Source organism: Spermophilus citellus (assembly GCF_964194105.1).
Source record: "Spermophilus citellus genome assembly, chromosome: 18".
NCBI classification, from domain to species: Eukaryota; Metazoa; Chordata; class Mammalia; order Rodentia; family Sciuridae; genus Spermophilus; species Spermophilus citellus.
In genome coordinates this window covers 10,892,591-10,918,566 of record NC_138200.1, presented here as the reverse complement: position 1 = coordinate 10,918,566, position 25,976 = coordinate 10,892,591, and the positions used below count along the sequence as shown (strand labels likewise).

At 53.6% G+C, this 25,976-nt stretch overlaps 1 protein-coding gene across 5 annotated transcripts; it reads left to right on the top strand.

The window, feature by feature from the left end:
* The first annotated feature begins 104 nt into the window (after positions 1-104).
* Positions 105-25,633, top strand: CLASRP (CLK4 associating serine/arginine rich protein). 5 transcript variants are annotated; one of them, XM_081273061.1, is made up of 22 exons: positions 105-197; positions 1,077-1,204; positions 8,330-8,427; positions 9,002-9,103; positions 9,302-9,381; positions 11,346-11,430; positions 12,491-12,639; positions 13,529-13,625; positions 14,652-14,730; positions 14,813-14,886; positions 16,373-16,414; positions 18,618-18,833; positions 18,949-19,236; positions 21,465-21,716; positions 22,029-22,068; positions 22,399-22,459; positions 22,592-22,650; positions 22,728-22,774; positions 24,355-24,402; positions 24,523-24,605; positions 25,224-25,248; positions 25,489-25,633. In XM_081273061.1, the coding sequence occupies exons 2-22, from the start codon at positions 1,106-1,108 to the stop codon at positions 25,529-25,531; spliced, it is 2,067 nt and encodes a 688-aa protein (XP_081129187.1). In that variant the 5' UTR covers positions 105-197; positions 1,077-1,105; the 3' UTR covers positions 25,532-25,633. The 5 variants fall into 5 exon arrangements, 3 of the variants coding, with proteins under 3 accessions (XP_081129187.1, XP_081129188.1, XP_081129189.1); XM_081273062.1 differs by lacking the exon at positions 24,355-24,402; XR_014019538.1 differs by lacking the exons at positions 24,355-24,402; positions 25,224-25,248; positions 25,489-25,633 and having other exon boundaries at positions 106-197; positions 22,029-22,072; positions 24,523-24,553.
* The last annotated feature ends 343 nt before the right edge of the window (positions 25,634-25,976 follow it).

Genomic DNA, 25,976 nt, shown 5'->3' with positions numbered 1-25,976 from the left:
AAACACCGAGGACGTCGGGCAGCCGAGCCCCGGGGACCTCCTCTGCCGCTTCCAGGCCCCGCCCACCCAGGGCGCGCCCGCCCCAGCGCCGGCGGAAGTGCGTTCACGACGTACCCCCACCCCTTTGCACGGCTCCCCATTTCCGTTTCCGGTGCGGGCCGCGCGCGAGCGCAGGAGTGGGAGGCGGCGACCAGCCGGTGAGTGCAGGCGTCGGGCCCCGACCACCTTGGCTTTCGGGCGGCGTCAGCCTAGCTGTCCCCCGGTCTCGGGCTCTCCTGGTGGCGCTGTGGGGTCCCGCCGGGCCTGTGCTCCGACGGCCCTCTCTGCCCGCAACCCCTTCGTCCTGACTGGACGTCAGGCCGCGCCCCTGGCCGGACGGGGGCCCGATTCGCGTCGTCCGACTCGGCCCTGACCCGGGCCACAAGCTCAGTCGCCACTCGTGGGCTCCGCCCCTGTCCACACACACTGACCCCGACTTGGCCCACCCTCTCCCGGCAGCCACCTCCTTCCAGGCATTTTACCTGGATTCCTCTCCCTCCACACAGCCCTTCTTTACCCCTCAGCCCTACTCTCTCTGAGCAGACCCCACGTTCCCCCCTCCCTCCAGCAGCATCGTCCATCCACGCCCTTCACCTGTCCTCGACCCCCGCCTGCCCGCCATGCTAATATTCCGGTGAAATTTCGCCTGCTTTCGTCCATATCACTTGCAAGCCCGTCCCTGCACCCAGCCCCACGGGTGGCCCCTCTCAGAGCCCTTTCAGGTCAGAGCCCTTCACCTCTTCCCCTGGGCATCAGCCCTAGCTGCTCGGGGTCTGCCTCAGACATTCCGTTCCACAACCTTTCATCCCCACTCTGCGCATGGAATCTAGGACACTCCTTCCCTGAGATGCTCTCACCAGTCACCTAAGGCGCTTTCAGAATGCTCAAGCTCCTGGGTCCGAGCTGTCAAGGATACACTTGAGCATCAGGCCCGCAGATCCCGGCCTCACTTCTCTTCCCCCTAAGCTGAGACATGGCACCACTTGTTAGTTGACTGGTTCTGCCCATCTGACACTCCTCATCCCCTCGTCCCCTAGGTTGAGGCCTCAGGCTTGGCCTCACCACAATGTGGCACGAGGCTCGGAAGCATGAGCGGAAGCTTCGAGGCATGATGGTTGACTACAAGAAGCGGGCAGAACGGAGGCGGGAATACTATGAAAAGATTGTGAGTGTCCCACCTTTTGTCTGGGGTGGGAGATTCTCTGGTGGGTGGAGCCCTGGTCATCCAGGTAAAATTTGGTTGTTCATGGACCTTTATTTTATTATATGTGATGCTGAGACTCGAACCCAGTGCCTCACACATGCTAGACATGTGCTCTACCACTCAGCCCCAGCCCCCCTCATTGTTTCTTGAGCAGGATCAACAGGGAGGGCCTGAGGATGTATGTGTGATAGCACACAGTTTGGGGCAGCCTCTGAGTGCAGATGTGGCATTGGCAGGAAGAAGGGAGGACTTTGTAACACTGAGCAGTGCAGACACAAGACTGCCTCTGCAACGTCATCTGTGTTGTGTATTGCTGTGTTCCTGGGACTCTAGAGTGCTCACCACTCTTGAGGTTTGGTTTGGTACAGAGAAGCCATGCCATCAGTATTCACTAAGTGACATCTGACCACTTCCCTCTCCTGTTTGATGCTTCAGTTGCTTTTGGAGAAAAAAGAAAAACAAACTCCATGTCTTGACCTACAAAGCCCTTGTGGTCTGGCCTCTACTGGCCTCTCCGCTTCTTCTTGGACAGTGCCATTGGCCTTTTTCCACTTCTGCCACCACAGGGCCTTGGCCTGTAATTCCTCCCCTCACTGTTTAACTCCTGCTTGTCCTTGGGTCCCCAGCTTGAAATGGGCCTGTTTACCAGGTTCAATTCTGTTAGATGATTTTGCATAGACACTCTGTGTCACTGTGCGGCCTCCTCTTGTTCTCCTAGCTTCTGGTTCTCTCTCTTCCACCATCTTTAGAGGGCCAGAGAGGTGTTTTTGTTTATTTGTTTGTTTTGTTTTTTTGTTTGGCAGTGGGCTTGAACTGAGGGGTGCTTTATTGCTGAGCTATATCCTCAGTCCTTTTTATTTTTGAGACAGGCTTTCATTAAGTTGCTGAGGCCTCCTGCCTCCGTTTCCTGTGTTGCCTGGATCACAGGTGTGCACCCCCTCAGGAAAATCTCTCTAAAGCACAAAGCTAACTTTGTCCCTTGCTCAGAAATCTTTCTTGGCTCCCTAGTGTTCAAGCTCCTCACCACAGCCTTTAGAGTGTGACACCCCCCCACTCCCCCTCAGTGCTGGGGATGGAGCCCTGGGCCTTGTGTATGCTAATCAAACACTGTACCACTTAGTTACACCCCTGCCCACCATGGGCTGGCTTTTGCTCCGACCTCTATACTCATGCCACTGCATTCTGCCTCATTACTTTTCTTAAGCCATCGTGGCCTCCTTGCCATTCTGTCATTTGCCTAAGGGTTCTGACCACAGGACCTTTGCATGACCTCTTCCCATCCAGGTTAACTTCTGTTCATTATTAGATCTCATTCTTCAGGGAAGTCTTATCTTGATCCTCAAACTGAGTTAGGTGTCCCCTATAAATGCCATCATAGTCCACTGTCCTCCTTTGTGGAATGTAACACATTTGAAATGTATATATAATATAAAGCATATTTATGAATGTATACATATACACACCCCCAACTTTTTGAGATTGGAACTAGGTATTTTTGGATCACATTTACATCCCAAGTTTGGACCTAGCAAATGTGGCTTGAAAGAACAGACAAAGAAAACAGTATTAACAATAGTAGTTGCCACTTAATTGCCCCTTCTTTGGCACCAGGGAGGGTTTTAGATGTGTGGATTTTTTTTTTTTTTTTTTTTTTTTTTTTGTACTGGGTATTGAACCCAGCAGTACTCTTATCACTGAGCTTACATTTCAGCCCTTTTTATTTTATTTATTTATTTTTTTTTTAAAGAGAGAGTGAGAGAGAGAGAATTTTTAATGTTTATTTATTTTTTTCTTAGTTCTCGGCAGACACAACATCTTTGTTGGTATGTGGTGCTGAGGATCGAACCCGGGCCGCACGCACGCCAGGCGAGCGCGCTACCGCTTGAGCCACATCCCCAGCCCCTCCTTTTTATTTTTATTTTGAGACAAGGTCTTGCTAAGTTGCCCAGGCTGGCCTAAAGCTTGTGATCCTCCTGCCTTAGCCACCTGAATTGCCGGGATTACAGGTGTGTGCCACTGCCCCTATCTGTGTGGATGTTTTTGAATCTCACAGATACTCAGAGATCAATGCAGGTTGCTCTTATCCCATTCTGCAGAGAACAGGAAGCTTCAAGAGCTCCTTGCTTGCTATGTCACCCAGGAAGGATCCACTGGGTGAGAAAGACCATCTCTAGTGGTACCAGAATAACTTGAATGTGACTGATGGCAGGGCATGGACCCTTGTCCTCAGTACTGCCCAGAAAAAGAAGGAAAAAAAAAACCAGGCGTGGTGGCACACAGCTCTCTTGCAGATTTCTTAGTGTTGGCCATGTAGACATCTGAGTGTGAGCCTGCCTAGAGGAACCACTGTCCAGTAAATATTACCTCTTACTGTGAGTAACAGTAATTGTGATAGAGTGGTAACATAGAGCTGGAATTTTGATCCAGGCCAAGGGGTGGCAGAGAGGAAAGAAAACTCAGGAGGCCTGGGATTCTGGGCTTCCTTCTTAGCAAGGTGCCTCCTAGCTCGATTCCCCTCAGGACAGTGGTGGTGGCAGCCCCCGCTGCTAGACTGGGAGAGCTCTGAAACAAGTATTTGTGGGGTGCTTTGTGGTACAGGCCTGTACAAGCAGCCAGTGTCCCTGCACAGGAACGTGATCTGCATTCAGAAGTGTGCTGCCAGGCTGTGGGAGAGGGCTGGCCAGTGGCTGGTGGCTGCTTTGAGGAGGGGATGGGCTGCTTACGCAGGCCCCCCATCTTCTTGGGCTGAGAGAAGAGGCTGAAGGGCATCTGTGAAGAAACTGAGGGTGGCTGATGGGCTGAAGGAGTGTGTCTGGACACAGCTGCTTTCTCTCTTCCTGATTTGTCCTTGGTGCCTCCTCTCTCCCTATTTCAGTTTGTACCTGACTCTGGTTCTGTCATTGCTCTTTAGTCAGTGGTTTGATTAAAGAAACAAAGTCCTCTGTTGACATGAAAATGGGAGATAAACAGATAGCCAGCTGTAGGAAGGTCCAGGCTGGCTCCCCAGGCTGGGTCAGCATTCCCCTAGGCTGCACTGCACATGCTAGGTCATTTCTGTGTGGAACAGGTCTGTGTCCCACACTGCACTGTGAACCAGGAGGGCAGGGCCGAGGTCATCTCAGTCATTGCTGTGCCCTAGCATAGGGCCTGCTACATATTGGTGCCTGACAAAAAAGTTGAGTTAGCAAGTGAATGAGTGAACTCCTCTGACCCCACCAGATCCTAGAAGCAGGGTAGTCTTAATGATTCAGAGTAGATTTTGGGATGGGTGCAGTGGTACATGCCTGTAATCCCAGTAACTCAGGAGGCTGAGGCAGGAGGATCGAAAATTCAAAGCCAGTCTCAGCATTTTAATAAAACTTTGTCTTAAAGTAAAAATAAAAAAGGCTGGGGATATGGCTCAGTGGTTAAGTGCCTCTGGGTTCAATCCCCAGGACCACAAAAACAAGGAGACGTCTTGGAAACTTGGGGCAGGTGCTAGTTCTCGAGCTGAGCAAAAAGAAAGTAGATTTTGGCAAGTTGGCAGGGTAATTCAATGGTAATGTGCTTGTCTACTGTGCATAAGACCCTGGTTGATCCCTGAAGCACCTCCTAAAAAAATGAGGGGTTTAGATTTTTTTTTTTCCTTTTTGGTACTGGGGATTGAATCATGGGTGCTCTACCCAGACCTTTTTTTTGATACTGAAGATGCCTCATGCATGCTTGGCATGTATTCTACCACTGAGCTGCAGCCCCAGCTTGGATTTTGGGTCATGAAGAGACGTTTGTGCACCAGTAGCTCACATGGCCGAGTGCTATTGTAAATAATGTTATAGCATTATTTACAACAGCCAAGAGGTGAACGCAACCTAACTGTCTGTTGGTGGATGATTGGATAAAGACATTTTGATGTATGTACTTACAATGGAATATTATTCGTGTTTATAAAATTAATCCTTTCCATTTGCTACCTTGTGGACATTATGCTAAGTGCTAAGCAAAATGATCTAGTCAAAAAAAGACAGTACTGCAGGATTCCATTCACAGAGGTAACTAAAACAGTCAGACACTTAGAAACAGAAAAAAGAATGATGGTTAGAGGTGGGGAAAGGGGAGTTCAGAGGGTACAGAGTTTTAGTTTTGCAGGTTGAGAAAGATTTAGAGGTTTGCATAGTTAGCACGTAAGTGCATTTAGTTAATACCATTGTACTGTACACTTAAATGTTTAAGGGCTCGGTTGTATTCAGAATATGGACAAGGCCCTGGGTTCCATCCCTGCCACCACAAAAAAATAAAATAAAAATAAAAATTTAAGCCAGCCATGGTAGCACACACCTGTAGTTCCAGCTACCCAGGAGGCTAAAGCAGGAGGATTGCTTGAGCTCAGGAATTCAAGACCAGCCTGGGCGACAGAGTGAGATCCTGTCTCAAAATCAAAAATAGAAAGGGTTGAGGATGTAGCTCAGTGGTAGAGGCTTGCTTAGCATATGTGTAGCCCGTGTTCTGACCCTGGCAAAAGAAAAAAAGGGGGGTAGATTTTTGTGCTTTAATTATGTGCTTTTTACAACAATAACAAAGTTACTCTAAAATTTGAGAAAAAAAGTGAAAATTAAGGAGTTAATGTTGGAGTCATGCCCGTCTGGGTTCAAAACCAAGTTCTTATTGCTTCTGTGGCCTAGGCATGTGGGTCTCTGCTCTGAGCCCCACTTTCCTCATCTGGTATTTCTCCCTGGTTGACTGAGAAAATGTAAAACGGTGCTCAGCTCAGTGCCTGTCTTTTTTTTTTTTTTTTTAGAGAGAGAGAGAGAGAAAGAGAATTTTTAATATTTATTTTTCAGTTTTCGGCGGACACAACATCTTTGTTGGTATGTGGTGCTGAGGATCGAACCTGGGCCGCACGCATGCCAGGCGGGTGCGCTACCGCTTGAGCCACATCCCCAGCCCCTCAGTGCCTGTCTTTTAATATGGTTCATTGACTTCCAGAATTTGCCAGCAGAGCCAGGCCCCAGACTCTGGAATTTTATTCCCAGAAATCAGTGTTTTTTACTTTTGTGATACTGATCTCGTCAGGGTTTTTTCCTCACTTGCCAGATTCCATATGGTGTCCTTGAGTCTTGGCTGTGGGAACTGGGCCATTGGCCTGGAGCAGCCCCAAGAGCGCATTCAGCTCTGGGTCTTAGGCCTGCCGGGGCGGAGGGAGCTGGATGTGCTCGTGGCCTGACCTGAGGAATTACAGGAGCAGGTGATGCACAGGGTGAGGGTTGGAGTCCAGCAGTGCTGCCCAGCTGGTCTTGAGCGTGTCCCGCCTTAGTCTCTTTTGGTGTGGAATTGGGAGCTGACATGGTGCCTGGTGCAGAGTGAGTGCAGAGCCAACCTAGCCGCTGTCAGCTGTAGTCCTCAGATGCCCTCAGCTCTGCAGTCGCAGGATGTGCCTGCTGTTTGCTGAGAGGGGAACCATAAGGAGAGGACGCCTTGGAAACTTGGGGCAGGTGCTTGTTCTTGAGCTGAGTGGCTTGGTCTCCTCTCTAGGTGAGGATTAGCTCTCCCTTCCTTATTCTGTGCTCCTGAGTGTCCTGTGGGCCTGGCCCTGGGGACAAAGCAGTGAACAAACAGATCCCTGCCTCCCAGGAGCTGGTGCTGGTACCTGTGCTGGTGTGGGAGGCGGGTGGGGGCAGATGCGTGAGGAGAATGTGGGTTAAGGGGATAGAGTAAATAACGGGGGCTGAAGAAGCGGTGTAGACAGGGTGTCAGGAAGACTCTCGAGGGAGACCCGGAGTAAGTGAGGGAGCAGCCGAGGCTGGTGAGGGGGAGTGCAGGCATGCCAGGAGGCTGGCATGGGCTGTAGCCTTGAGGAAACTTAGCAGTGAGCGGTGGGTGCTGCTGCTGCTAGACTTCTCCCTTTCCTGTCATTGTTGTGATGACTTGGACTTGTGACCTTGGACCAGGGCTCAGACTGGAGGGCCATGGACTTGGGACATTCTCCCTTGTCGCGGTGTTCTGTTGAGGAAGTCCTGTACCACACGGGTCCCTGGTGTCGAGCGTGCAGCTGTCTCAGTGCCTTCTGGTGTGCGTTGTGCAACCAGCAGTACCTCAGCGCTTAGCAAAGTTCCTTCACCCCAGAGAGCAAGCCTGCCCCACAGCAGCCTGTCCCCTCGCTCCCTACTGCCAGCTCTAGGCAGCTACGCGTCTCCTCTGTCTCTGGTTTGCCTGTTCTGGACGTGTCATGTAAGTGGAGTCCTGGGGTGTGTGGCCTTTTGTGATGGGCTTTTTCCTTAGCCCAGTGCTCTCAAGGGCGTCAGTGCCTCTGTTCAGGTGGCCGAGTGCTCTTGTACTGTGTGGACATACCCCATTTTGTTTTTCACTCATTGATGGACATTTTAGATTGCCTTCACCTTCTTCCTTTTATGAATAATGCTGATGTGAACATCAGAGTACAAATATTGGAGTACCTGTTTTCTCTTCTTTTGGGTATGTATCTAGAAGCAGAATTGCTGGGTCATATGGTAATTCTTTATTTAACTTTTTCTTTTTTGTTTTTGTGGTCCTGGGTTGAATGCAGGGCCTCACACATGCTAGGCAAGTGTTTCTCCACCAAGCTGTGCCCCAGCCCCGCTTACCCTTTTGAGGAATCGAATTTCTCCACATTTGTGTCAGTACTTGTTTTTGTCTTTTTAATTTCAGCTTTCCTAGTGCGTGAAGTACTACCTTGTGGTTTTGATTGGTATTTCCCTGGTGACTAAGGATGTTGGTCATCTTCTTCTGTTTCCCAGTCTTGTTACTCTGGCCCAGGCTGAAGTGCTCACACCTGGGAGATGAAGAGTTGCTGGGGCTAGGGGTGTGTAATATTCTAGGCAGGGGCATGTCAGTACTGTCTGTGCAGAAGATTGGTCCAGAGTTCAGATCCCTCACCACTGTCTAGGAAGGAACTGGTGCCCTGTTCTAGGGTTAGGTGGCCCCGTTAGTTAAGCTGTTGCTGCTCTGCAGGTTGGTTTGCCTCTGAGGTGTGGCCCATTTGACATTAGAGGCCAGGTCACCCCTCGACTTGATTATAGGGATGGGACCTGAAGTTCACTGGGTGGTGACCTCTGTTCTGTCTACCCCATGCAGAAGAAGGACCCAGCCCAGTTCCTGCAGGTGCATGGCCGAGCCTGCAAGGTGCATCTGGATTCTGCAGTGGCCCTGGCCGCAGAGAGCCCGGTTAACATGTGAGGCTGCCGTGGGGGCAGGAGTATGTCTGTGACTGGGGACTGGGCATCAGAAGGAACTAGGAGGTGGTGTGGAGTCAGCGGCAGAGATTCTGGGATATAGACAGGCCTTTGGGAACTCAGGCAGGAGAGTGAAGGTGACAGTGAGGGAGCATGTGGGGTTGGGATGGTGGCCCTAGCTGGACTTAGAAGGGGATGGGTGGGACCAGGCCAGAGGCTCAGAGGAAGCAGAAAGAAGGTAGGTTGCCAGAGTGGGGTGCAGGGTGACAGGCTCCTCAAGTAGCCTTTAGTACCTGGCTTATGTTCTCTGCTGTTGCTTGGTCCTGAGAAATGGAGCCCCATTCTCCCCCTGGGCAGTCAGATGGTGGTTTCTTCAAGGTTCCAGGAGCCTGACTGTAGTTTCAGAGTGCTTTGCAGCATCAGGGACTAAGAGCTGGGAGTGAGGGTAAAGGTCACCCTATGGGTATCAGGGGCAGCAGGCCAGGCTTTCAAGCACCAGGTGGCAGGGAGCAAGTGCTTGTGTCCAGTGGCCCCTGAGCTCTTTGCTTCCCTGCTCTCATCCTCCCCTCTTCAGGATGCCCTGGCAGGGGGACACCAACAACATGATTGACCGCTTTGATGTCCGTGCCCACCTGGACCACATCCCCGACTACACCCCCCCACTGCTCACCACCATGTAAGCTGCCTCCCCAAGGGGTTGCCTGAGGAACCAGCAGCACGTGTCCTTGCCCCAGCCTGCCTGTCACCTTCCTAGGAAGGAAGCGTGCAGGTGGGGAGGAGCACTCTCCCCTCCCTGAGCCTGGGTGCTTCGTCCCTCTTCCTGCTGGCTTGGTGGGATCCTCCCTCTGATCTCAAGATCTTGACCTCCCCAAAGCTCCCCGGAACAGGAGTCAGACGAGCGGAAATGTAACTACGAGCGCTACCGAGGCCTGGTGCAGAACGACTTTGCTGGCAGTGAGTGATTTGGGCAGGGAGTGGGGAGTGGGGGGTCCCTGGAGACTGGAAGACCTAAACAAGTTTGGGAAGAAAAGCATCCAGGTACTTTCTACTAAATGACCTGCTGTTCTGGTCATAGCTCTGTCAGAGGCTTACTCTGTCTCCAGGCCTTTGTCTCTGGATTGGCCCAGAGGATGTCAGCTGAATCAGACATACCTGCCAAAGTCACCGCCACATTCCTTATGCTCCGATTCTATATTCTTTTTTTTTTTCTTTAAAAGAAGAAATGGGAAAAATAGCAAGCACATGTGTATTTTTCCTTGCTTGAATCCGTGAGATTGTCAGAACAGAAGAGGAAATTTCGCCTTGTTTTAAATGACTTATCAGACAGCATTCGGCAGTTTGCCAGGTGTCCGTAGACATCCAGAATTCTCCAAAGCCAGCCTTACCACTGTTACCCTTTTATTGTGTAAAAGCAGAGGCTTGGGGAGGCAGCTGCTTCTTCTTCTGGGCTGCCTGGGGACGTGGCACCCAGCAGACTTGTGTTTTTTTGTCCCTATTATCTGTTATCCCTGCACAGTCACCAGCAGGGTTGGGTCGGGGTGGCATTCCACTTTACAACAGGATGTTGAGGCTGAGTGGTGTCTGAGGAGCTGGGGTTCTCCCTGCGTTGTTGACCACCGCTGCCTCCCAATGGAGAGCTCCCTGCCCATATCCCACAAAGTACCGGAGGTTCCCCTCTTGGTCTCCCTGAGCCCTCTGCTTGGTTTGTCCACACCAGTCCCTTACCTGGAGGGCTGGCGGGTCAGGCCCAGCTGTAGGCCCACACACCAGGCTCCACAGGGGGCTTTGCTCCCTTGTTTGTTTCTGAGGTGTTCAGAAGTTGGCAAAGTGCTAGAAGTCACTGAGGCCTCGGAATCAGGGGAATCTGTCACTGTTATTGTCATTTTTACCATCACCTGAGGTCATGTGGGTTCTTGGAGGTGTGATTTCTTTCGCTTTGTCTCTGCATTCACTCATTTAATTCCAGAACAGGGCACCTGGGACTGGCTGGTGTCGTTCTGGGGTCAGGAGCCTAATAGGGGAGAGGGAGCAGCAGCATAGGCACAGAAGTGGTGGTAAGGACAGACTAAGGTGATGTTATAGCAGATAGCACGCTGTTCTCTGAGGAAAGGTAGGACAGGGTTTGACTGGCATGGTCAGTGAGGGATAGAAGGTGCTTCCCAGGGAGGTGAGGGGCCGTGCAGGGCTCCAGGCTGGGCACAGTGGCTTGGGGTGGGCACTGGAGGAGACAGCCCATGTGGCTGGGGCTGGGCGGGCCATGGCGCTCAAAGGAGGCAGGTCAGCAGGGCCCTCTCCCGGGCTGTGTAGAGGGGGCAGGAGTGGGAAGGTATGCTAGAGCACAGCAGGGCCGTGCTGCTCCCCAGATAGAATAGCCAAAGCCTGCGGAGGGAAGGAAGTACTCACCCAGGCTCCCACAGTGAGTCTGGGGCAGGGGGATAGGAAAGGCTGGTATGTTGTGGAGCTCCCGGAGGAGGAGGATGTTGGGGGGCGAAGGAGTGCCTGGATCATTCCAAACCACACTTAAGCTGAACCATGGGGAGGCACTACCCAGTGGAATGGTCTGTGGGGTCCAAGTAACTTCTAGCATTCAGGAGAGCAAGGTCCAGCCAGAGGCCTTCATAACTGTAATAATGGTAGCAGTGTCCAGGTCCAAAGTGCTCGCTCTGCCTTACGGAAAAGTAAATTGAGGCACAGTGGGGTTAGGTCACTTAACCATAGTTGCACAGCAAGTTAGTGGTATAACCAGGGCTATATTGTTGCTATGTCCCACCAGAGGGGTGTGATTATCTGGAGGTGACTCTGCCCTTGGCTACACTTGGGTTGCCCCTGCCCTCCTGCACCCCACTGCATTCTAGCGGCCCCCTGGACTCCCCAGCATCCTCCACCCCGCCTGATACCCTGTATCTTGCTTGCTGCAGTCTCAGAGGAGCAGTGCCTGTACCAGATTTACATTGACGAGTTGTACGGAGGTCTCCAGAGACCCAGTGAGGACGAGAAGAAGAAGTGAGTCAGGGTTGGGGTGCTGCAGGGTTGGGGGAGCAAGGAGGGCTTCGAGCCCCACCAGGCTCAGCCTCTTCCATCTTCTGCATCACAGTCTCACCAAAGTCGAGGACAACACTCGGCACACAGTAGGTGCTCGTGCTCAGTCAAGGTGTAGAAGAGGAAGCAGTGGCTAAGGGACAGGGTTTGCCAGAGGCTTTCTTTCTTGCTGCTTCAGTAGGGTCGGGGGCAGCCCTGGGGGTCAAGCACAAGGGAGGGTGTCCCCTTGGAGTCTGATGTGCTCCTCTGTGAACAGGAGCTGTGAGGGGTGCAGGAAATCAGGCTCAACAGTGCGCTGTCCTGCTGCCTGCCGTTGTCAGCAGTAGCTGATGGCACTCTGGAGAGCTGGTCTCAGAGTGGTGTCCCTCAAGGACTGGCCTGGAGGACAGAGGCCCTAGCTGACACAGCCTCCGGGGTGGGCATCTCTCCACAACAGCTGTGGGCAGTCCTGTTGTCCTCCTTGCCCTCTGCCTGCACATTTGCTTGGCCCTGCCAGAGGCTGTCCCCCTCCAGGGTGGCTCCTGCTTTGTCCCTTCATGGTAGTTGAAAGCCTGGCTCCATGGAGGTGCCGCCCTCAGCTGTTCCTTCCCTCCTGCCCCTGAGGTTCCCCTGGTTCCTGAGCACTGCTACTTTTTCCATCAAAGAGTTTTCATGGGGCTGCACTGGGTGCTTCCAGAAGTCTCTGACCTCACTCGTGACCCTTTCAGGATAAGGCTGGCACTGAATGGTGGCAGGGAATACTGACTAGATGAATTCAACCATGGGCCCTCACAAGGCGCCTGCTGTTCCTTGGGCCCTATCCTCACGGACTCTTGGTCTAGTCAGGGAGACAATCCTATCCCCTGGTAATAATGACCCAATGTGGGCAAGGCTGGAGACTCAGCCTGGAGGGGTGGGTAGGAAGGGACATGCAGCCTAGGCTGACCAGAGGGTGCTATGGAACTTGAGAGGCCAGTGTGCAGGGCCTTCCGTGGCCCTTTTCTCTGCTGGGCATTGCCCCGGCTCACAAGGTCCCCCATCCCAGGCTGGCAGAAAAGAAGGCTTCCATTGGTTACACCTATGAGGACAGCACCGTGGCTGAGGTAGAGAAGGTAGCAGAGAAACCCGAGGAGGAAGAGTCCCCGGCCGAGGAGGAGAGCAACTCGGATGAAGATGAGGTCATCCCCGACATCGGTGGGGTCCCCTCTCTGCCCTCCCCACCCACAGTCCCTGGGCATCGTTTTTGTGTCTTGTCCCTTACCCTCTCTGGGACACCCCTGCTTAAGAGCCCTCTTGTCCTCTCCCTGATCCAGGACACTCCCGCCTCCTGCTCATCCTTGTGTCACCCATACCTTTGCTCCCAGCCCCCTCTGTGCTTCTCTGGCTTCCTGTGTCTAGGACACTGTTCTTACGGTGTGCTCCCCATCCAGGTGTAGGTTCCACTGTCTTCCCCGGGGTGGGCTTCTCCCTGCCTTTCTTTCCTATTCTCTTTTTCCTCTGGAAAACAAGCGTTCATCCTTGGACAGAGCCGCCCCTCATCCCCCAGCATCTGTTGGCCCATCCACTCCAGGCCCTGGCAGGTTCCCCTCCCACCTAATAACAGCAAGCTGACCTCCCACCTGTCCCAGCCCTCTCAGCCTGGCCTGCACCCTGCCGGCCGCCTGTGTGTTTATTCTTGGGCAGAGCCAGACGTCTAAGTCCTTCCTCCTTCCTTCCATGTGTTTGTCACCCACCCAGCTCCTAAATACCTTCCACCCACACCCTGCCTCCTGCTCACCCTGTCTCCTCCGCCATGTCCGTCCCCCTGCTCTCCTTCCTCCGCACCTCACTCATCCATCCACCCACCCACCTGCGACCTCCCAGTTCTGTTTCCCCAGCCCCCACTGTCTACTGTGTGTTTGTTGGCTTCTGGCCAATCCCCAGGCCAGCCTGGGGGAGCTGAGCTGAGCTGAGCTGAGCCAGCCCCTCCCTGCCAGTTCCTGCAGGCTGGTGGCTCCCTGTCCATCCTTCTTCACGGGGCACTGCCCCTCCTTCCTGTCCTCTCACTTGGCCTTGGCTCCTGACAGCCTTTCTCTTGGTGCAGACGTGGAGGTGGATGTGGATGAACTGAACCAGGAGCAGGTGGCAGATCTCAACAAACAGGCCACAACCTATGGCATGGCTGATGGGGACTTTGTCAGGTGAGGCCTGTTGCCGACACCACCCTACCGTTTGGATCCCAGCCTGGTTTCTCTCTGTCCGTATCCCAGGTACTAACAACTGTTTGCTCCTGAGCCTAAGGGTTGGGTACTTATGACACAGCTCTGCAGAAACAGAGTCTGCACCCAGAATTACTTAGCTTGACATGCTCAGTAACCCTTTTTGACATGCCCCAGGGTAAATCTGCCCGTTGAAGCTGCCCCGGTTCGTAGCCTGGTGTACGGCACCCCCTGGTAGAGTGGCTTCATTCACTGGGTCAGTCCCTCAGCCATTGCTGCTGAGCCTGTCCTTGGGCCATACCTGGGCCGAGCTCTGCTTTCATCCTGAGGAATGGAGCAGTGAACTACAAATTGAGTAAACCCAGGTCTAAACACGGCATCTCTGTCCAGAGCCTTTTGTGACTCCCACCCCACTCAGGAGCAGCCAGCATCCTCGCCTCTGCCACAAGGCCTTACCTGTCTGGTCCTCTGTCCCCTCCCTTACCCCAGGTCCTTCCACTCTGCTTATTGCTTCTGCCCCGTCTCTGTGGCCTCTCACTTCGCAGAGGCCTGAGGCCATCTGACCATGGGCCCGTCCATCTGCCATTTACTCTGCTCTTCACCCTGCCTGGCATCTGCACAGCCTGCTTCCCAGGTTCCTCTCAGATGTCATGTTCTCTATGAGGCTTCCCAGTCTCTCCACTGCAATGTGTAGCTACCCCTGTCCGGATCCTGTCCCTTCCTGTCCCCTCCTGTGATCCATGTTTCCTGTCAAGCTTGGTGCCATCATAGGGACTGTGGTCTGTATTCCTATGGTCACTGTCCCTTCTTCCCTAGTGTGCCAGCCCACAGAGGGGAATCTTGGTGCCTAAGCCAGCACTGGGCACATAGGAGGTGCTCAGTAAGTTATGTTGATGGGAGAGCAGGCACCACCGGAGGGCATGGGCCCTCGCTTTCACTGAAGCCTTTGTGAGGGCCAGCTCCCCTATGACCTGTCCCCTCCGTGGGAATTCTCATTCCCCTCTGCAGGATGCTTCGGAAAGATAAGGAGGAGGCAGAGGCCATCAAACATGCCAAGGCCCTTGAGGAGGAGAAAGCCATGTACTCGGTGAGGTCAGGGCCAGGGTGAAGGGGACAGGTGTGTCTCAAGGAGTGCACACTCCTCACCAGTCTGGCATGCCCCTGCCCAGGGCCGTCGTTCCCGGCGCCAGCGGAGAGAGTTCCGGGAAAAGCGGCTGAGGGGTCGCAAGATCAGCCCACCCAGGTAGGGCGTCTCCCCTCGCCTCTCACACACCCCACCAGCATTAGTCTTGGAGCCTGCAGGGAGGAGGGGGCAGGGCAGGTCCAGGAAGGCTCTCTGGAGACAGACTTGGATCTATTCCTGGGGGGTATTGAAAGGCCTGAGGTGAAGGTTTTAGTGGCAGGAATGACTTTGAGGGGCATGTGGACACTTGTTCAGCTGCTCCCCTCACCTGGCTGGACTTGGGGCTCTTGCCATATTCCCCAGGAGCCAGTTGAAAGTTGATATCAGGCTGCTGCTACGGATAGCTGGTAGAATTGAGGCCTGAGCTAGGAGATACGGGCAGGACTCTAGATCCTGCTCAGTTCTGGAGCCTAGCCACCTCCTCAGTCAATAGTTGGATAAGCAACTCCCTTCTCTAAGCCTGCGTTCTCCTTTGGAAAATGGTGGCTATTACTTTCCAGGAGAGAGGATTGGGCCAGTACCCACATGGAGGTCTTGGGGCAGTTTTGAATAGAGCAGTTGGGCATGGGGGTCTATGTGGTAGGCCTAGGAGCCCCAGGCAGACTCATGCCTCTTGCCACACATCTGTTGAAGCCAGTGTTTGAGTGTGGCTGCAAGAGGTGAATGACATGTTGTGGCTCAGGGTTTAGTGTGGAAAGTGTTCATCAAAGGATGGTGCTGAGCTGGGCATAGTTGTATACACCTGTAATCCCAGTGGCTCAGGAGGCTGAGGCAGGAGGATTTTGAGTTCAAAGCCAGCCTCAGCAACTTAGCAAGGCCCTAAGAAATTCAGTGAGACCCTGTCGCTCATAAAAGTACAAAAAGGGGCTGGGATGTGGCTCAGTGGTTAAGTGGCCCTGGGTTCAATCCTCAGTACCAAAAAAAATGGAATTGATTCTCACCATCACCGTCATCAGCACAGGGGCACATGTCAGTATCATGGGTAAAGCACAGGCTTAGGGTCATGGGCCTGGGATTGGATGCTAGCTCCCTTCATTTATGAGCCTTGTGACATGAGACAGGTGACTTCATCTCTTGGGCCTGAGTTTCCTCGGCTGCAAAAAGTGAATGATCAGAGTTGTTACGGGGAGCCACCAAAATAATCTATATTCATCACTTAGTGCCTGGCATATAGTTCGCAATTAAAACTCGGCTGTTTCAGTCTTATCATTCTTATCAATAAGTCAGGACCTCCTTGAAATTATGGATGTGGGATGGGAAGGAGGGACCCTTCTAGACTCAGGTCAGGAGACAAAGCAGGGCCAGGGCTATTGAGGTCCCTATTGCTTGGAGTCAGGGAGGATCTGAGATGTTGTTGGGGGGTTGGGCCCTGGCACTCAGATCTGATGTGGGGATAGATGGAGGAACCAGGGCCAGACTCATAACCTAGGGAGAAGCCCCCTCACTATGCCAGCTCCCTGGCCTTGTATACTGAGACTTGGGACTAAGCCTGGTACTGTGCCTGTTTAGATCACCTGCCCTCACTCCTACCCCCTTCTCTCCATAGCTATGCACGCCGGGACAGCCCCACCTACGACCCCTATAAGCGGTAAGTTCCCACCGTCCAGGGAGGGGCACCATTCAGCCCCCTCTGATGGAGGGCACGGAGGTGAGGCAGGCCAGTAGGAAACCCCTTGAAGGCCAACCTCTAGTCACAAACTGCATGGCTTACTCTGTGAGGGTTCATGGCTCTGTAACATTTTTGTGTTTTCCCTTTTTTTTTTTTTATTTGAATTTCCTTAAATTTTTTATTTAAACATAATAGTTTTGTGGTAAACACAGTCAAACATGGCAGAAAGATGTGACTCAGAAATCAAGTGTCTCTTTAATCTCAACTCTCAGAAATACTAATAGGAATAGCAGTGGCTAAGCCTGTGTGCTTGTCTACGGTGTGGCCTGGGCAGGGCCTGGGGGACAGGTCTGTCTCACCCCACTTCCTTTGTCTCCTGCAGCTCTGTAAAGTCCAGTTGCATTCAGAGTGGGAGTAAGGATGGGGTCTTCCTCAGGGACTGAGGCAGGCTCAGTGAGCCGAGGCGCTTTTGGCTTTCTGTGAGATCAAAGACCGACCAGGGCTGCACACACTCTGTATTTTTTACAATGGAATTAGGCTGCACTTATTTTAGACCTTGCTCTTCACCCATCTATCTCTATTGAGAAGAACTTTCAGGAGAAATACAAAGGTCTGTTCATCCCACACCTGTAATCCCAGTGGCTCAGTAAGCTGAGGCAAGAGGACTGCAAGTTCAAAGCCAACCTCAACAATTTTTTTTTAAATATTTATTTAGTTGTAGATGAACATGCAGTATCTTTATTTATTTTTATGTGGTGCTGAGGATCAAACCCAGTGCCTCACACATGCTAGGCAAACACTTTACCACTGAGCCACAACCCCAGCCCCTAGCCTTAGCCATGTGGCTCAGTGGTTAAGCACACCTGGGTTCAACCCCCACTACCTCCCACCAAAAAAAAAAAAAAAGATCTGCTCCTTCCATCTTTTGTCTTTTTGTGGTGCTGGGGATAGGTGGAACCCTACCCCTCCTACATGGTAGGCAAATGCTCCATCACTGAGCTCTTTATCCAGTCCTTTTTATTTATTTTGAGACAGGGCCTTGCTAAGGTGGCCAGAGTAGCTGAACTATAGGGTGCACCACCTGGTTTCATTGTGTGTGTTGGGGGGGGGGGGGAGGCTGGACTGGGGATGAAACCCAGGGATGCTCTACTACTGAGCTTCATTCCTAATTGTTTTTATTTTTTGAGACAGGGTCTCAGTTGCCCAGACTAACCTGGAACTTACCAAGGCTGGTTCTGATACTCCTGTCTCAACCTCCTGGTCACAGGGATTATAGGCGTGTGTGTCTCTGTGCCTAGCTTCATCCTTTTTTTTTTTTTTTTTGTACCAGGAATTGAACCCAGAAGCACTTAACCATGGAGCCATATCTTCAGCCCTTTTTAGTTTTTGAGGCAGTCTTTCTGAGTTGCTTGGGGCCTCGCTAAGTTGCTGAGCCTAGCTTTGAACTTGAGATCCTACTCTCAGCTTCCCAAGCTGCTGGGATTACAGGCCTGTGCCACCACACCCAGCAAGCTCATCCTTTTTCTTTTCTTTTTCTTTCTTTTTTTTTTTTTTTTTGCTAATCTGTGTGTGTGTGTGTTGTAGATGGACAGAATGCCTTTTTTTTTTTTTTAAGAGCGAGAGAGAGAGAGAATTTTTCAATATTTATTTTTTTGTAGTTTTTGGCAGACACAACATCTTTGTTGGTATGTGGTGCTGAGGATCGAACCTGGGCTGCACGCATGCCAGGCGAGCACGCTATCGTTTGAGCCACATCCCCAGCCCGACAGAATGCCTTTATTTTATTTATTTTTATGTGGTGCTGAGGATAAAACCCAGTGCCTCACGCATGCCAGGCAAGCGAGCTACCACTTGAGCCACATCCCCAGCCCCGGTCGTGTGGTGCTGGGGATTGAACCCAGGGCCTTGTGCATGCAAGGCAGGCACTCCACCAACTGAGCTCTATCCCCAGTCCCCGTCATCCATTTTTAATAGCCACATAATGCCAGAAATTTTCTGGCATTTCTTTTTTTTTAAGCGTTCTGTGGTGGTGGCGTCCTCACAGGTGGCCATCTCCTCGTCCCTTCCACCCTTTCCATCCTTCTCTGTGCCTGGGGCCGTCATTTCCCTTGTGCTGTCTCCTCACTGGATAGCAGGCTGGAGAAGCCTGGGCCCCTGAACCCTTCTTCCTGTCTGCCTGCAGGTCCCCCTCAGAGTCCAGCTCCGAGTCCCGCTCCCGCTCGCGCTCCCCGAGCCCAGGCAGGGAGGAGAAGATCACCTTCATCACCAGTTTTGGGGGCAGCGATGAGGAGGCAGCTGCAGCCGCTGCTGCTGCTGCCGCATCAGGGGCCGCCACAGGGAAGCCCCCTGCGCCCCCTCAGCCTGGCGGCCCCGCACCGGGACGCAATGCCAGCGCCCGGTCGGTAACGCTCACGTTGCCCGCCCTATGCCCTGGCCGTCGTGGGAGGGCCCTGGGGCAGAGGGGGGCCCCAGCCCAGGCCCATGCTGACTGGCCCTCCGTGCCTCGCCTGCAGCCGGCGGTCCTCCTCCTCTTCCTCCTCCTCTTCTGCCTCGAGGACCTCCAGCTCCCGCTCCAGTTCCCGTTCCAGTTCCCGCTCCCGCCGCGGTGGGGGCTACTACCGCTCCAGCCGCCATGCCCGCTCCCGCTCCCGCTCCTGGTCCCGTTCCCGATCCCGTTCCCGGCGCTACTCCCGGTCTCGCAGCCGTGGCCGGCGACACTCAGGTGGGGGCTCCAGAGATGGACACCGCTACTCACGTTCGCCAACCCGGCGCGGAGGTTATGGGCCCCGGCGCAGAAGCAGGTGAGTGAGGTCATGTGTATGTGGGGGCAGACAAGCGGCATGGTTCCGCATCCCAGGGAGGCCAGGCTTGGGGGACCTGGTCAGTCTGAGGGGTCAGGCACAGGCCACTGTTCTTTCTTAGGAAGCTCTGGGTTTGTAGGGAGAGGCCTAGGTGCCTGCTCTGTTCAGGGGGCGCCAGGCCAAAGACAGTGGGGCAGAGACATCACCATGTGCCTCTGTCACTGCTGTTAGGAGTGCCCATGCCCTGGGAGCAGAAGTCATGGATGCCCCAGTGTTTCCTGCAACTTGCAGTGCGGGACCCAGGAAAGTGGGGAGGCGTTGCTGCATGTGTGGGTGCAGCTGGGGAAGGAGGCAGAAAAACTAGGGCTCCCTTTGTGGAGGAGGTAAGGTTTCAAGCAGCACTGAAGCCTGTTGAGGAAATAGTCACCAGGGATCAGAGCATCCTTCCCCTGCCAGTCCCCTTACACGGTGAGAAGTCTGATTTAGACAGTGAGAATGGTGGGGGGAGGAGGGCTGCCTGGTGGGGACCCGCCTATTGATGAACTCTGGGGTCCTGCCTTCTTCATCAGCAGAACAGAGCCAGGAAGGCATTCACCTCCTTGACTTTTGCAGAAATTTGACAAATGAGCTGAGTAGAGCACTCAGAGCAGGGCCTAGCCCTGGGTACGAGCTGTGACTATCATCAGTGTTATTGCCTGCGTTGTAGAGTCGACTGCACCGTCAGCTTTGTGCAGGCGCCCCTGGTGTTCTGGCAGCTTGTGTTCCCTTGGTGGGCTCTGGACCCCAGAAGCAAGCCTGGTGTTGCCAAGTGTTCAGTTTTTCAAGAGAAGTTGAGAGTCTGGATATTTATTTATTTACTATTTTTTGGTACTGCAGATTGAACCCAAGGGTGCTTAACCACTGAGTCACATCCCCAGCCATTTTTACTTTTTATTTTGAGACCAGGTCCCACTAAGTTGTCAAGGCTGGCTTTGAACTTGTGATCCTCCTGCCTCAGCCTCCTGTGTTGCTAGGATTATAGGTGTGCACCAAATGTGCCTGGCTGAGTCTGGATTTAAAAAAAAAAAAAAAAAAAACCTTTATTATTGTCATGTTCTAACAAAAATAATAAAAACAGCTACTTTTCATTGAAAAAAAACTTTATTATTTATTTTTATTTATTTTGAGAGAGAGAGAGAGAGAATTTTTTATATTTATTTTTTAGTTTTTTTCGGCAGACACAACATCTTTGTTTGTATGTGGTGCTGAGAATCGAACCTGGGCCTCATGCATGGCAGGCGAGCGCGCTACCGCTTGAGCCACATCCCCAGCCCCTATTATTTATTTTTATGTGGTGCTGAGGCTTTGAACCCAACACCTTGCACATGCTAGGCGAGCGCTCTACCGCTGAGCCACAACCGAGTCTAGATTTTTAAAACTCTTATTTTCTTGGTGTTTACAAAAATATTAACTTTGTAAATACCCATGATGGATTGGACACAGTGGTGCATGCCTGTAATCCCAGCTACTGGGGTGGCTAAGGCAGGAGTATTGCAAGTTCAAGGCTAGCCTCCGTGGCTTAGACCATCACAAAATAAAAAAATGAAGAAAGGGTGGAAATTTAGATCAATAGTAGACACTTGCCTAGCATGTGTTATGCCAGGTTTGATCCCCTGTACCACAAAAAAAACACACAAAAAAAATCAGGATGGCCCTGGCAGAGCAGGCTTGTGTGGCTTGGCACTGGCTTGCAGGTCATCCCACGTGGTCTGACCCAGGGTAACCACAGGAGCAAGACTGAAGGAGGGAAGTAAGGCTTGGTCACACTGATGCCAGCCTAAGGGCAAGCCCCTGCTCAGAAGGTGACAGGGCTGCGCATGCTCACTCCTGAACTTGCAGGTCTGTGCTGGAGACTGGTGCAACCCCACCCCCGCCCCCTGTAGCAGGAGAACACCCTAGGAAACTATGTGCCCCACCTTGGGATGGTTATGGTATGGGCCCCAGTCCTGCCCACCCATAGGTTACATCCCCAGAAGTCACAACTGGGTGTCTAATGAGGACAAGGAGCGAGTCAGATGCTGGAGGCCGCGGGTAACCAGGGGACAGCTTGGGGTTTCTGGGATAAAGCAGAGGATCACATCTGGACATATAGGACCTTGCAGGTGGACTCCGGTGGTGTGCAGGTAGGGGGTGAGTGCGTAGGGTTCCTGGAGCCTCACAGCCGTTCTCCTATCCCCACTGTACCCTAGGAGCCGCTCCCGCTCAGGGGACCGATATAGGCGGGGTGGCCGGGGCCCCAGGCATCGCAGTAGCAGCCGCAGTCGCAGCAGCTGGTCCCTCAGCCCTTCCCGCAGCCGAAGCCTGACCCGCAGTCACAGCCGAAGCCCCAGCCAGAGCCGTAGCCGCAGCCGCAGCCATAGCCAGAGTCACTCACCATCGCCCCCAAGGGAGAAGCTGACCCGGCCAGCAGCGTCCCCTGCTGTGGGCGAGAAGCTGAAAAAGTGAGCAGGGATCGGGCTGGGGAAGAGGGTTGCTAGCCTCAGGTGGGGACTGGAGCTCCCTTCCCTCTGAAGGGAACTTGGTCCTACTCCCGGAGGTCTGGGTGGGACCTGGCCCTCATCCAGGGTTGGTCTAAGGACACCGCCACATGGAGGCTCTGCCTTGGAGGTGTTTGGGGTGGGAACCTGTCCCTTTGGGGTCAGAGGGGGACAGGGTCACTCCCTGTGGGATCTGAGGTCATGACCTTGGCTCCTGGGGGCTGTGCTGGGGGTGTGGGGTCAGAGGTGGCAGTTGCCACTTCTTCCTCCCACCAGGACCGAACCTGCCGCTGGTAAAGAGACAGGAGCTGCCAAAGTCAGTAAGAATTTGGAACTCGCCCGTCTAATTCCCGCCAGCAGCAGTGCCCAAGAGCTGGGCCCGGTGGGCCTGCAGGGGGGCCCGGGTGGGCCGGGAGATCCCGTCCCAGGGATTGAGGAGGGAGGGGGCCAAGGGATCTGCCTTCAAGAAACCATGTCCCCTCCCTGCCTCACTGTATATTGGGGCTCCAGTGTCCCTGAGCCTCTCAGAGCCTTGTGGCAGGTGTTCACAGCCTGTCCCTTCCCCCACAAGTCCCAGGCTCTTGCCTGAGGTGGGTTGGGGGCTCTGGGACACCCACCCCTCCTGCCTCTTCTCCCCCTCCCCCAGCCCAAGCTGACGCCACAGGAGAAGCTGAAGCTGAGGATGCAGAAGGCGCTGAACAGGCAGTGTACGTCCTGCCCTCCCCTGGGGAGGAGGCTGTGTGCCTGCCCCACTGCCCAGTGCTGAGGGCCCAGCCCGCTTGGTGGGGTAGGAGGGTGGACTCCAAGGGAATCCTCAGCCATGCTCCTTCCTTCTGCAGTTAAGGCGGATAAGAAGGCCGCTCAGGAGAAGATGATCCAGCAGGAGCATGAGCGCCAGGTTAGGGGGAGGGCGTGGGTGGGGTGCTGCTCAGGTGGGTGCTGCCTGGCCATGCCTCACAGCTGGCTCTGCCGTAGGAGCGGGAAGATGAGCTGCGCGCCATGGCCCGCAAGATCCGGATGAAGTAAGGCTGCCCCCCACCCCGGCCTCCTGCCGCCACCGGCTGGAGCCCTGCCCAACCTCTGTGGGTGGATGAAAGTCGGCCCTCACCTGGCCCACAGGGTGTGCCTGGCCCTTTGGCTCCTCTCCCTCATTCTGCTCCCTACATCGTCCAAGATCGCCTCCTTTGTTGTCCTCTTGGCCCATGGCAGTTCTCCCCTGATGCCCCAACCCCTCACCTTGCACAGGCTTCCATGACTGTCCCACCCAGAGCACCCTGCCCTGCTGCCCTTCTCCCTCACTATGTGTCTCACTGAAGCCTCCAGTCTGCTAGCCAGTCACCTGGCCTGCTGCTGGGGATGGGCTTTTCTCCTCTGCTTGCTTCTCCTGCAGTGTTGTGCTGGTCAGGAGTTCTGAGCTTGGGTCACAGACTTGATCAATTTCAGCTGTGCTTCTCTCTGGTCATGTGGCCCTGGGACTCTCTCAAAACCTCACTTGATACTCTGAAGTAGGACAGTCCAAAGTGTCTACCTCTCTGGGCAGGCCAGGAGGTAGTGTCCATAAGACTTCGGCTTGCTTAGGACCCATGGGCAGAACTGGGGGTGCAGGTGGGCATGGTGGTGCAAACCTGTAAACCCAGTGTCTCGAGAGGCTGGGACAGGAGGATTGTAAGTTGGAAGCCAGCTTCAGCAATTTAGCACAACCCTGTCTCAACAAAAGGGGGACAATTGGGAAACAACTCAACTCAGTGATAAAGTGCCCCTGGGCTCATTCCCTAGTACCCCCCCCCCAAAAAATAAATCCCTAACTTCGGGCAGCAAGGCTACCTCTGAGCAGCAGCACTGTATGTGCAGCAAAGAGGGGACTCCGTTGTTGTGGTTCCATCCCGTTGTTGCTGTGAGTCTGTGGGTGAGCAGTGTCCCATGTCTGAGGTGGGACTTCCTCCTCTGTAGGCAGAGGTAGTGATGCTCCCACGCCCACGGGGTCTCCTGCAGGGCTCAGCACGGTGTCTGGTGGGTGGGAAGGCCTGATGCTTGATGCTCAGAGCTGCTGCTGTTCCCATTTTTGTCATTGTTGTGTGTTGAGCTTCAGAGGATGCTTTGTGCTGCCATTAGCAAGTGGAGGAAGAGTTGGGCATGGTGGCACACACCTGTAACCCCAGATACTCAGGAGGCTGAGATGGGACCCCAAGTTCAAGGCCAGCCTGGGCAACTTCGCAAGGCTCTGTCTCAAATAAAAGTGTGTGTGGGGGTGGGGCTGGGGATATAGTTCAGTGGTTCAACCCCCAATACTGAAGGGAAAAAGTTGAAGGGTTGTCAGGGATTGGGGTCTGTCACACTTAGCCACCCAGTACTGTGGGCCTTTGTCACATTTGATCTTGTTTACCCATCTCCTAAATAGAGAAGGAATCCTCAACCCCAACATAGGCTTGTTGGGAGGATTTGGCATGATTGGGGCCAGGCATGGAGATGGTACCCAATAAACACAACCATTGGTTGCCAGTCCTGACCACTCAGAGGGTGTGCATGTCCCCAGAGTGTGATGGAAATGATAGCAAACTGTCTGGCCTACCTTGGGTGTATTTGACCAGGCTTTCCTTGCCAGGGCCCCCTGGAACTCCAGTCCTGACTGCCAGCCAGTGTCCATTTCCAGGTGGGGACAGCAGTACCTGCCCCCTTGGTTTAGGGCTGTATTTGACTCAGGTGTCACATGACTGGTGTTCACAGCAGGTGCTCACCTCACCCCCTGGTTGCCTCCACTTTCTCCCTGCAGAGAGCGGGAACGTCGGGAGAAGGAGCGAGAAGAGTGGGAGCGCCAGTACAGCCGGCAGAGTCGCTCGCCCTCCCCTCGCTACAGTGAGTGCACCTATTTGTCATTTGGAAGAGCTAGGCTACTTTCAAGGCTGGAGGGCTCTGGGGTGTTAAAAAAAAAAAGAAGAGCTGGGCATGGTTGCACATGCCTGTAATCCCAGTGACTCTAGAGGCTGAGGCAGGATTCCAAGTTCAAGGCCCGTCTCAGCAATTTATTGAGACCCTGTCTTAAGATAAAACATGGATTGGGACGTAGCTCAGTGGTCAAGTGTCCTTAGGTTTAGTCCCCACCACCAAAAAATGTTAGCCCAGTACAGTGGCACTTATCATCCTGGTTACTCAGTTGTATGAGGCAGGAGGATCACTGAACCCTTGGAGCAGCCCAAACCTCATAGTGAAATAAAAACAAGTGCCAGGCAGGATCACACCAAAGACTGCGGCACATTCCCATTCACCATCTATAAAGTGGTATTTTTGAGGTGCGAGCTTGAATGTGGACACAGGTGATGGCTGCAGACAGCATGTCTGCAGCACCCTGGTGGACTGCAGGAAGCATTGGTCACCTCAGTTGGGAATAGCCGCCTTAAGGACCCCATTCCGGGTCAGGGAGGCGTCCTTGGCCCTGGGCAGGGGCTTAGTCTCCACCCATCCTTTCCTTTCTAGGTCGAGAATACAGCTCTTCCAGAAGGTAAGGCAGTCTGCCTGGCTCCCTAGGGCAACCCTCCACTGGCTGGGAAATTACTTTCTTGTACTTGGGTGGGAGGTATCACCCTTATTCCCCCATCCTGCAACCTAGAGTGGGGGGTGCTGGCATCATTGATTGATCGGGAGACCACCCAGTCCAGGCATTGCTGCACATGCTCACAGCAAGGCTGCGTCCTGACCTGCCGACCCCCACCCCTACCCACTATTGCACTTCTCTCTGCAGGCGCTCAAGGTCTCGGTCCCGAAGCCCCCATTACCGACATTAGGCAGAAGAATAGGGGACAGGGAGGGGGTGGGGCACAGGACTCAAGCTGTGATGCTGCTGGTTTTCTCTAGTGAAATAAAAGCAAATGTTATTTAATGCCCTTCACCTGGCTGTGTGTCATCTGTGGGTTGGTGCAGGGCCTTCAAACCCCACTTTGAAGCACACTAAGCTGGCAGCTGTGTTCCAGAACCCAGTGAGGCCTGCTTAGGCAGGGGGCCTGAGCCAGTAGGAGAGTTCTGCCCACATGTGTGTCCTGGAGGACCCACCCAGCACTCTCCAAGTGGAGGATGGGTCAGGACTCTGTGCCCAGGGGCCTCTGGTGACAGGTCCAGGCCTCTCTCCCCGCCCTCGCCTCACCCATACCAAGAACCGGGAGCACGGCTTTCTGTGCCAGTCCTGCTGTGCCCCAGGCACTGGGGGCTGGCCTTTCCCCTCACCCCCCCACT

Excerpts from the sequence above, each read along its gene's own strand:
- CLASRP (XM_081273061.1), top strand. The coding sequence starts at position 1,106 with ATGTGGCACGAGGCTCGGAAGCATGAGCGGAAGCTTCGAGGCATGATG. Across the intron at positions 8,428-9,001 it reads GCAGAGAGCCCGGTTAACAT|GATGCCCTGGCAGGGGGACA; the intron begins GTGAGGCTGCCG and ends TCCCCTCTTCAG. Across the intron at positions 9,382-11,345 it reads GCAGAACGACTTTGCTGGCA|TCTCAGAGGAGCAGTGCCTG; the intron begins GTGAGTGATTTG and ends TGCTTGCTGCAG.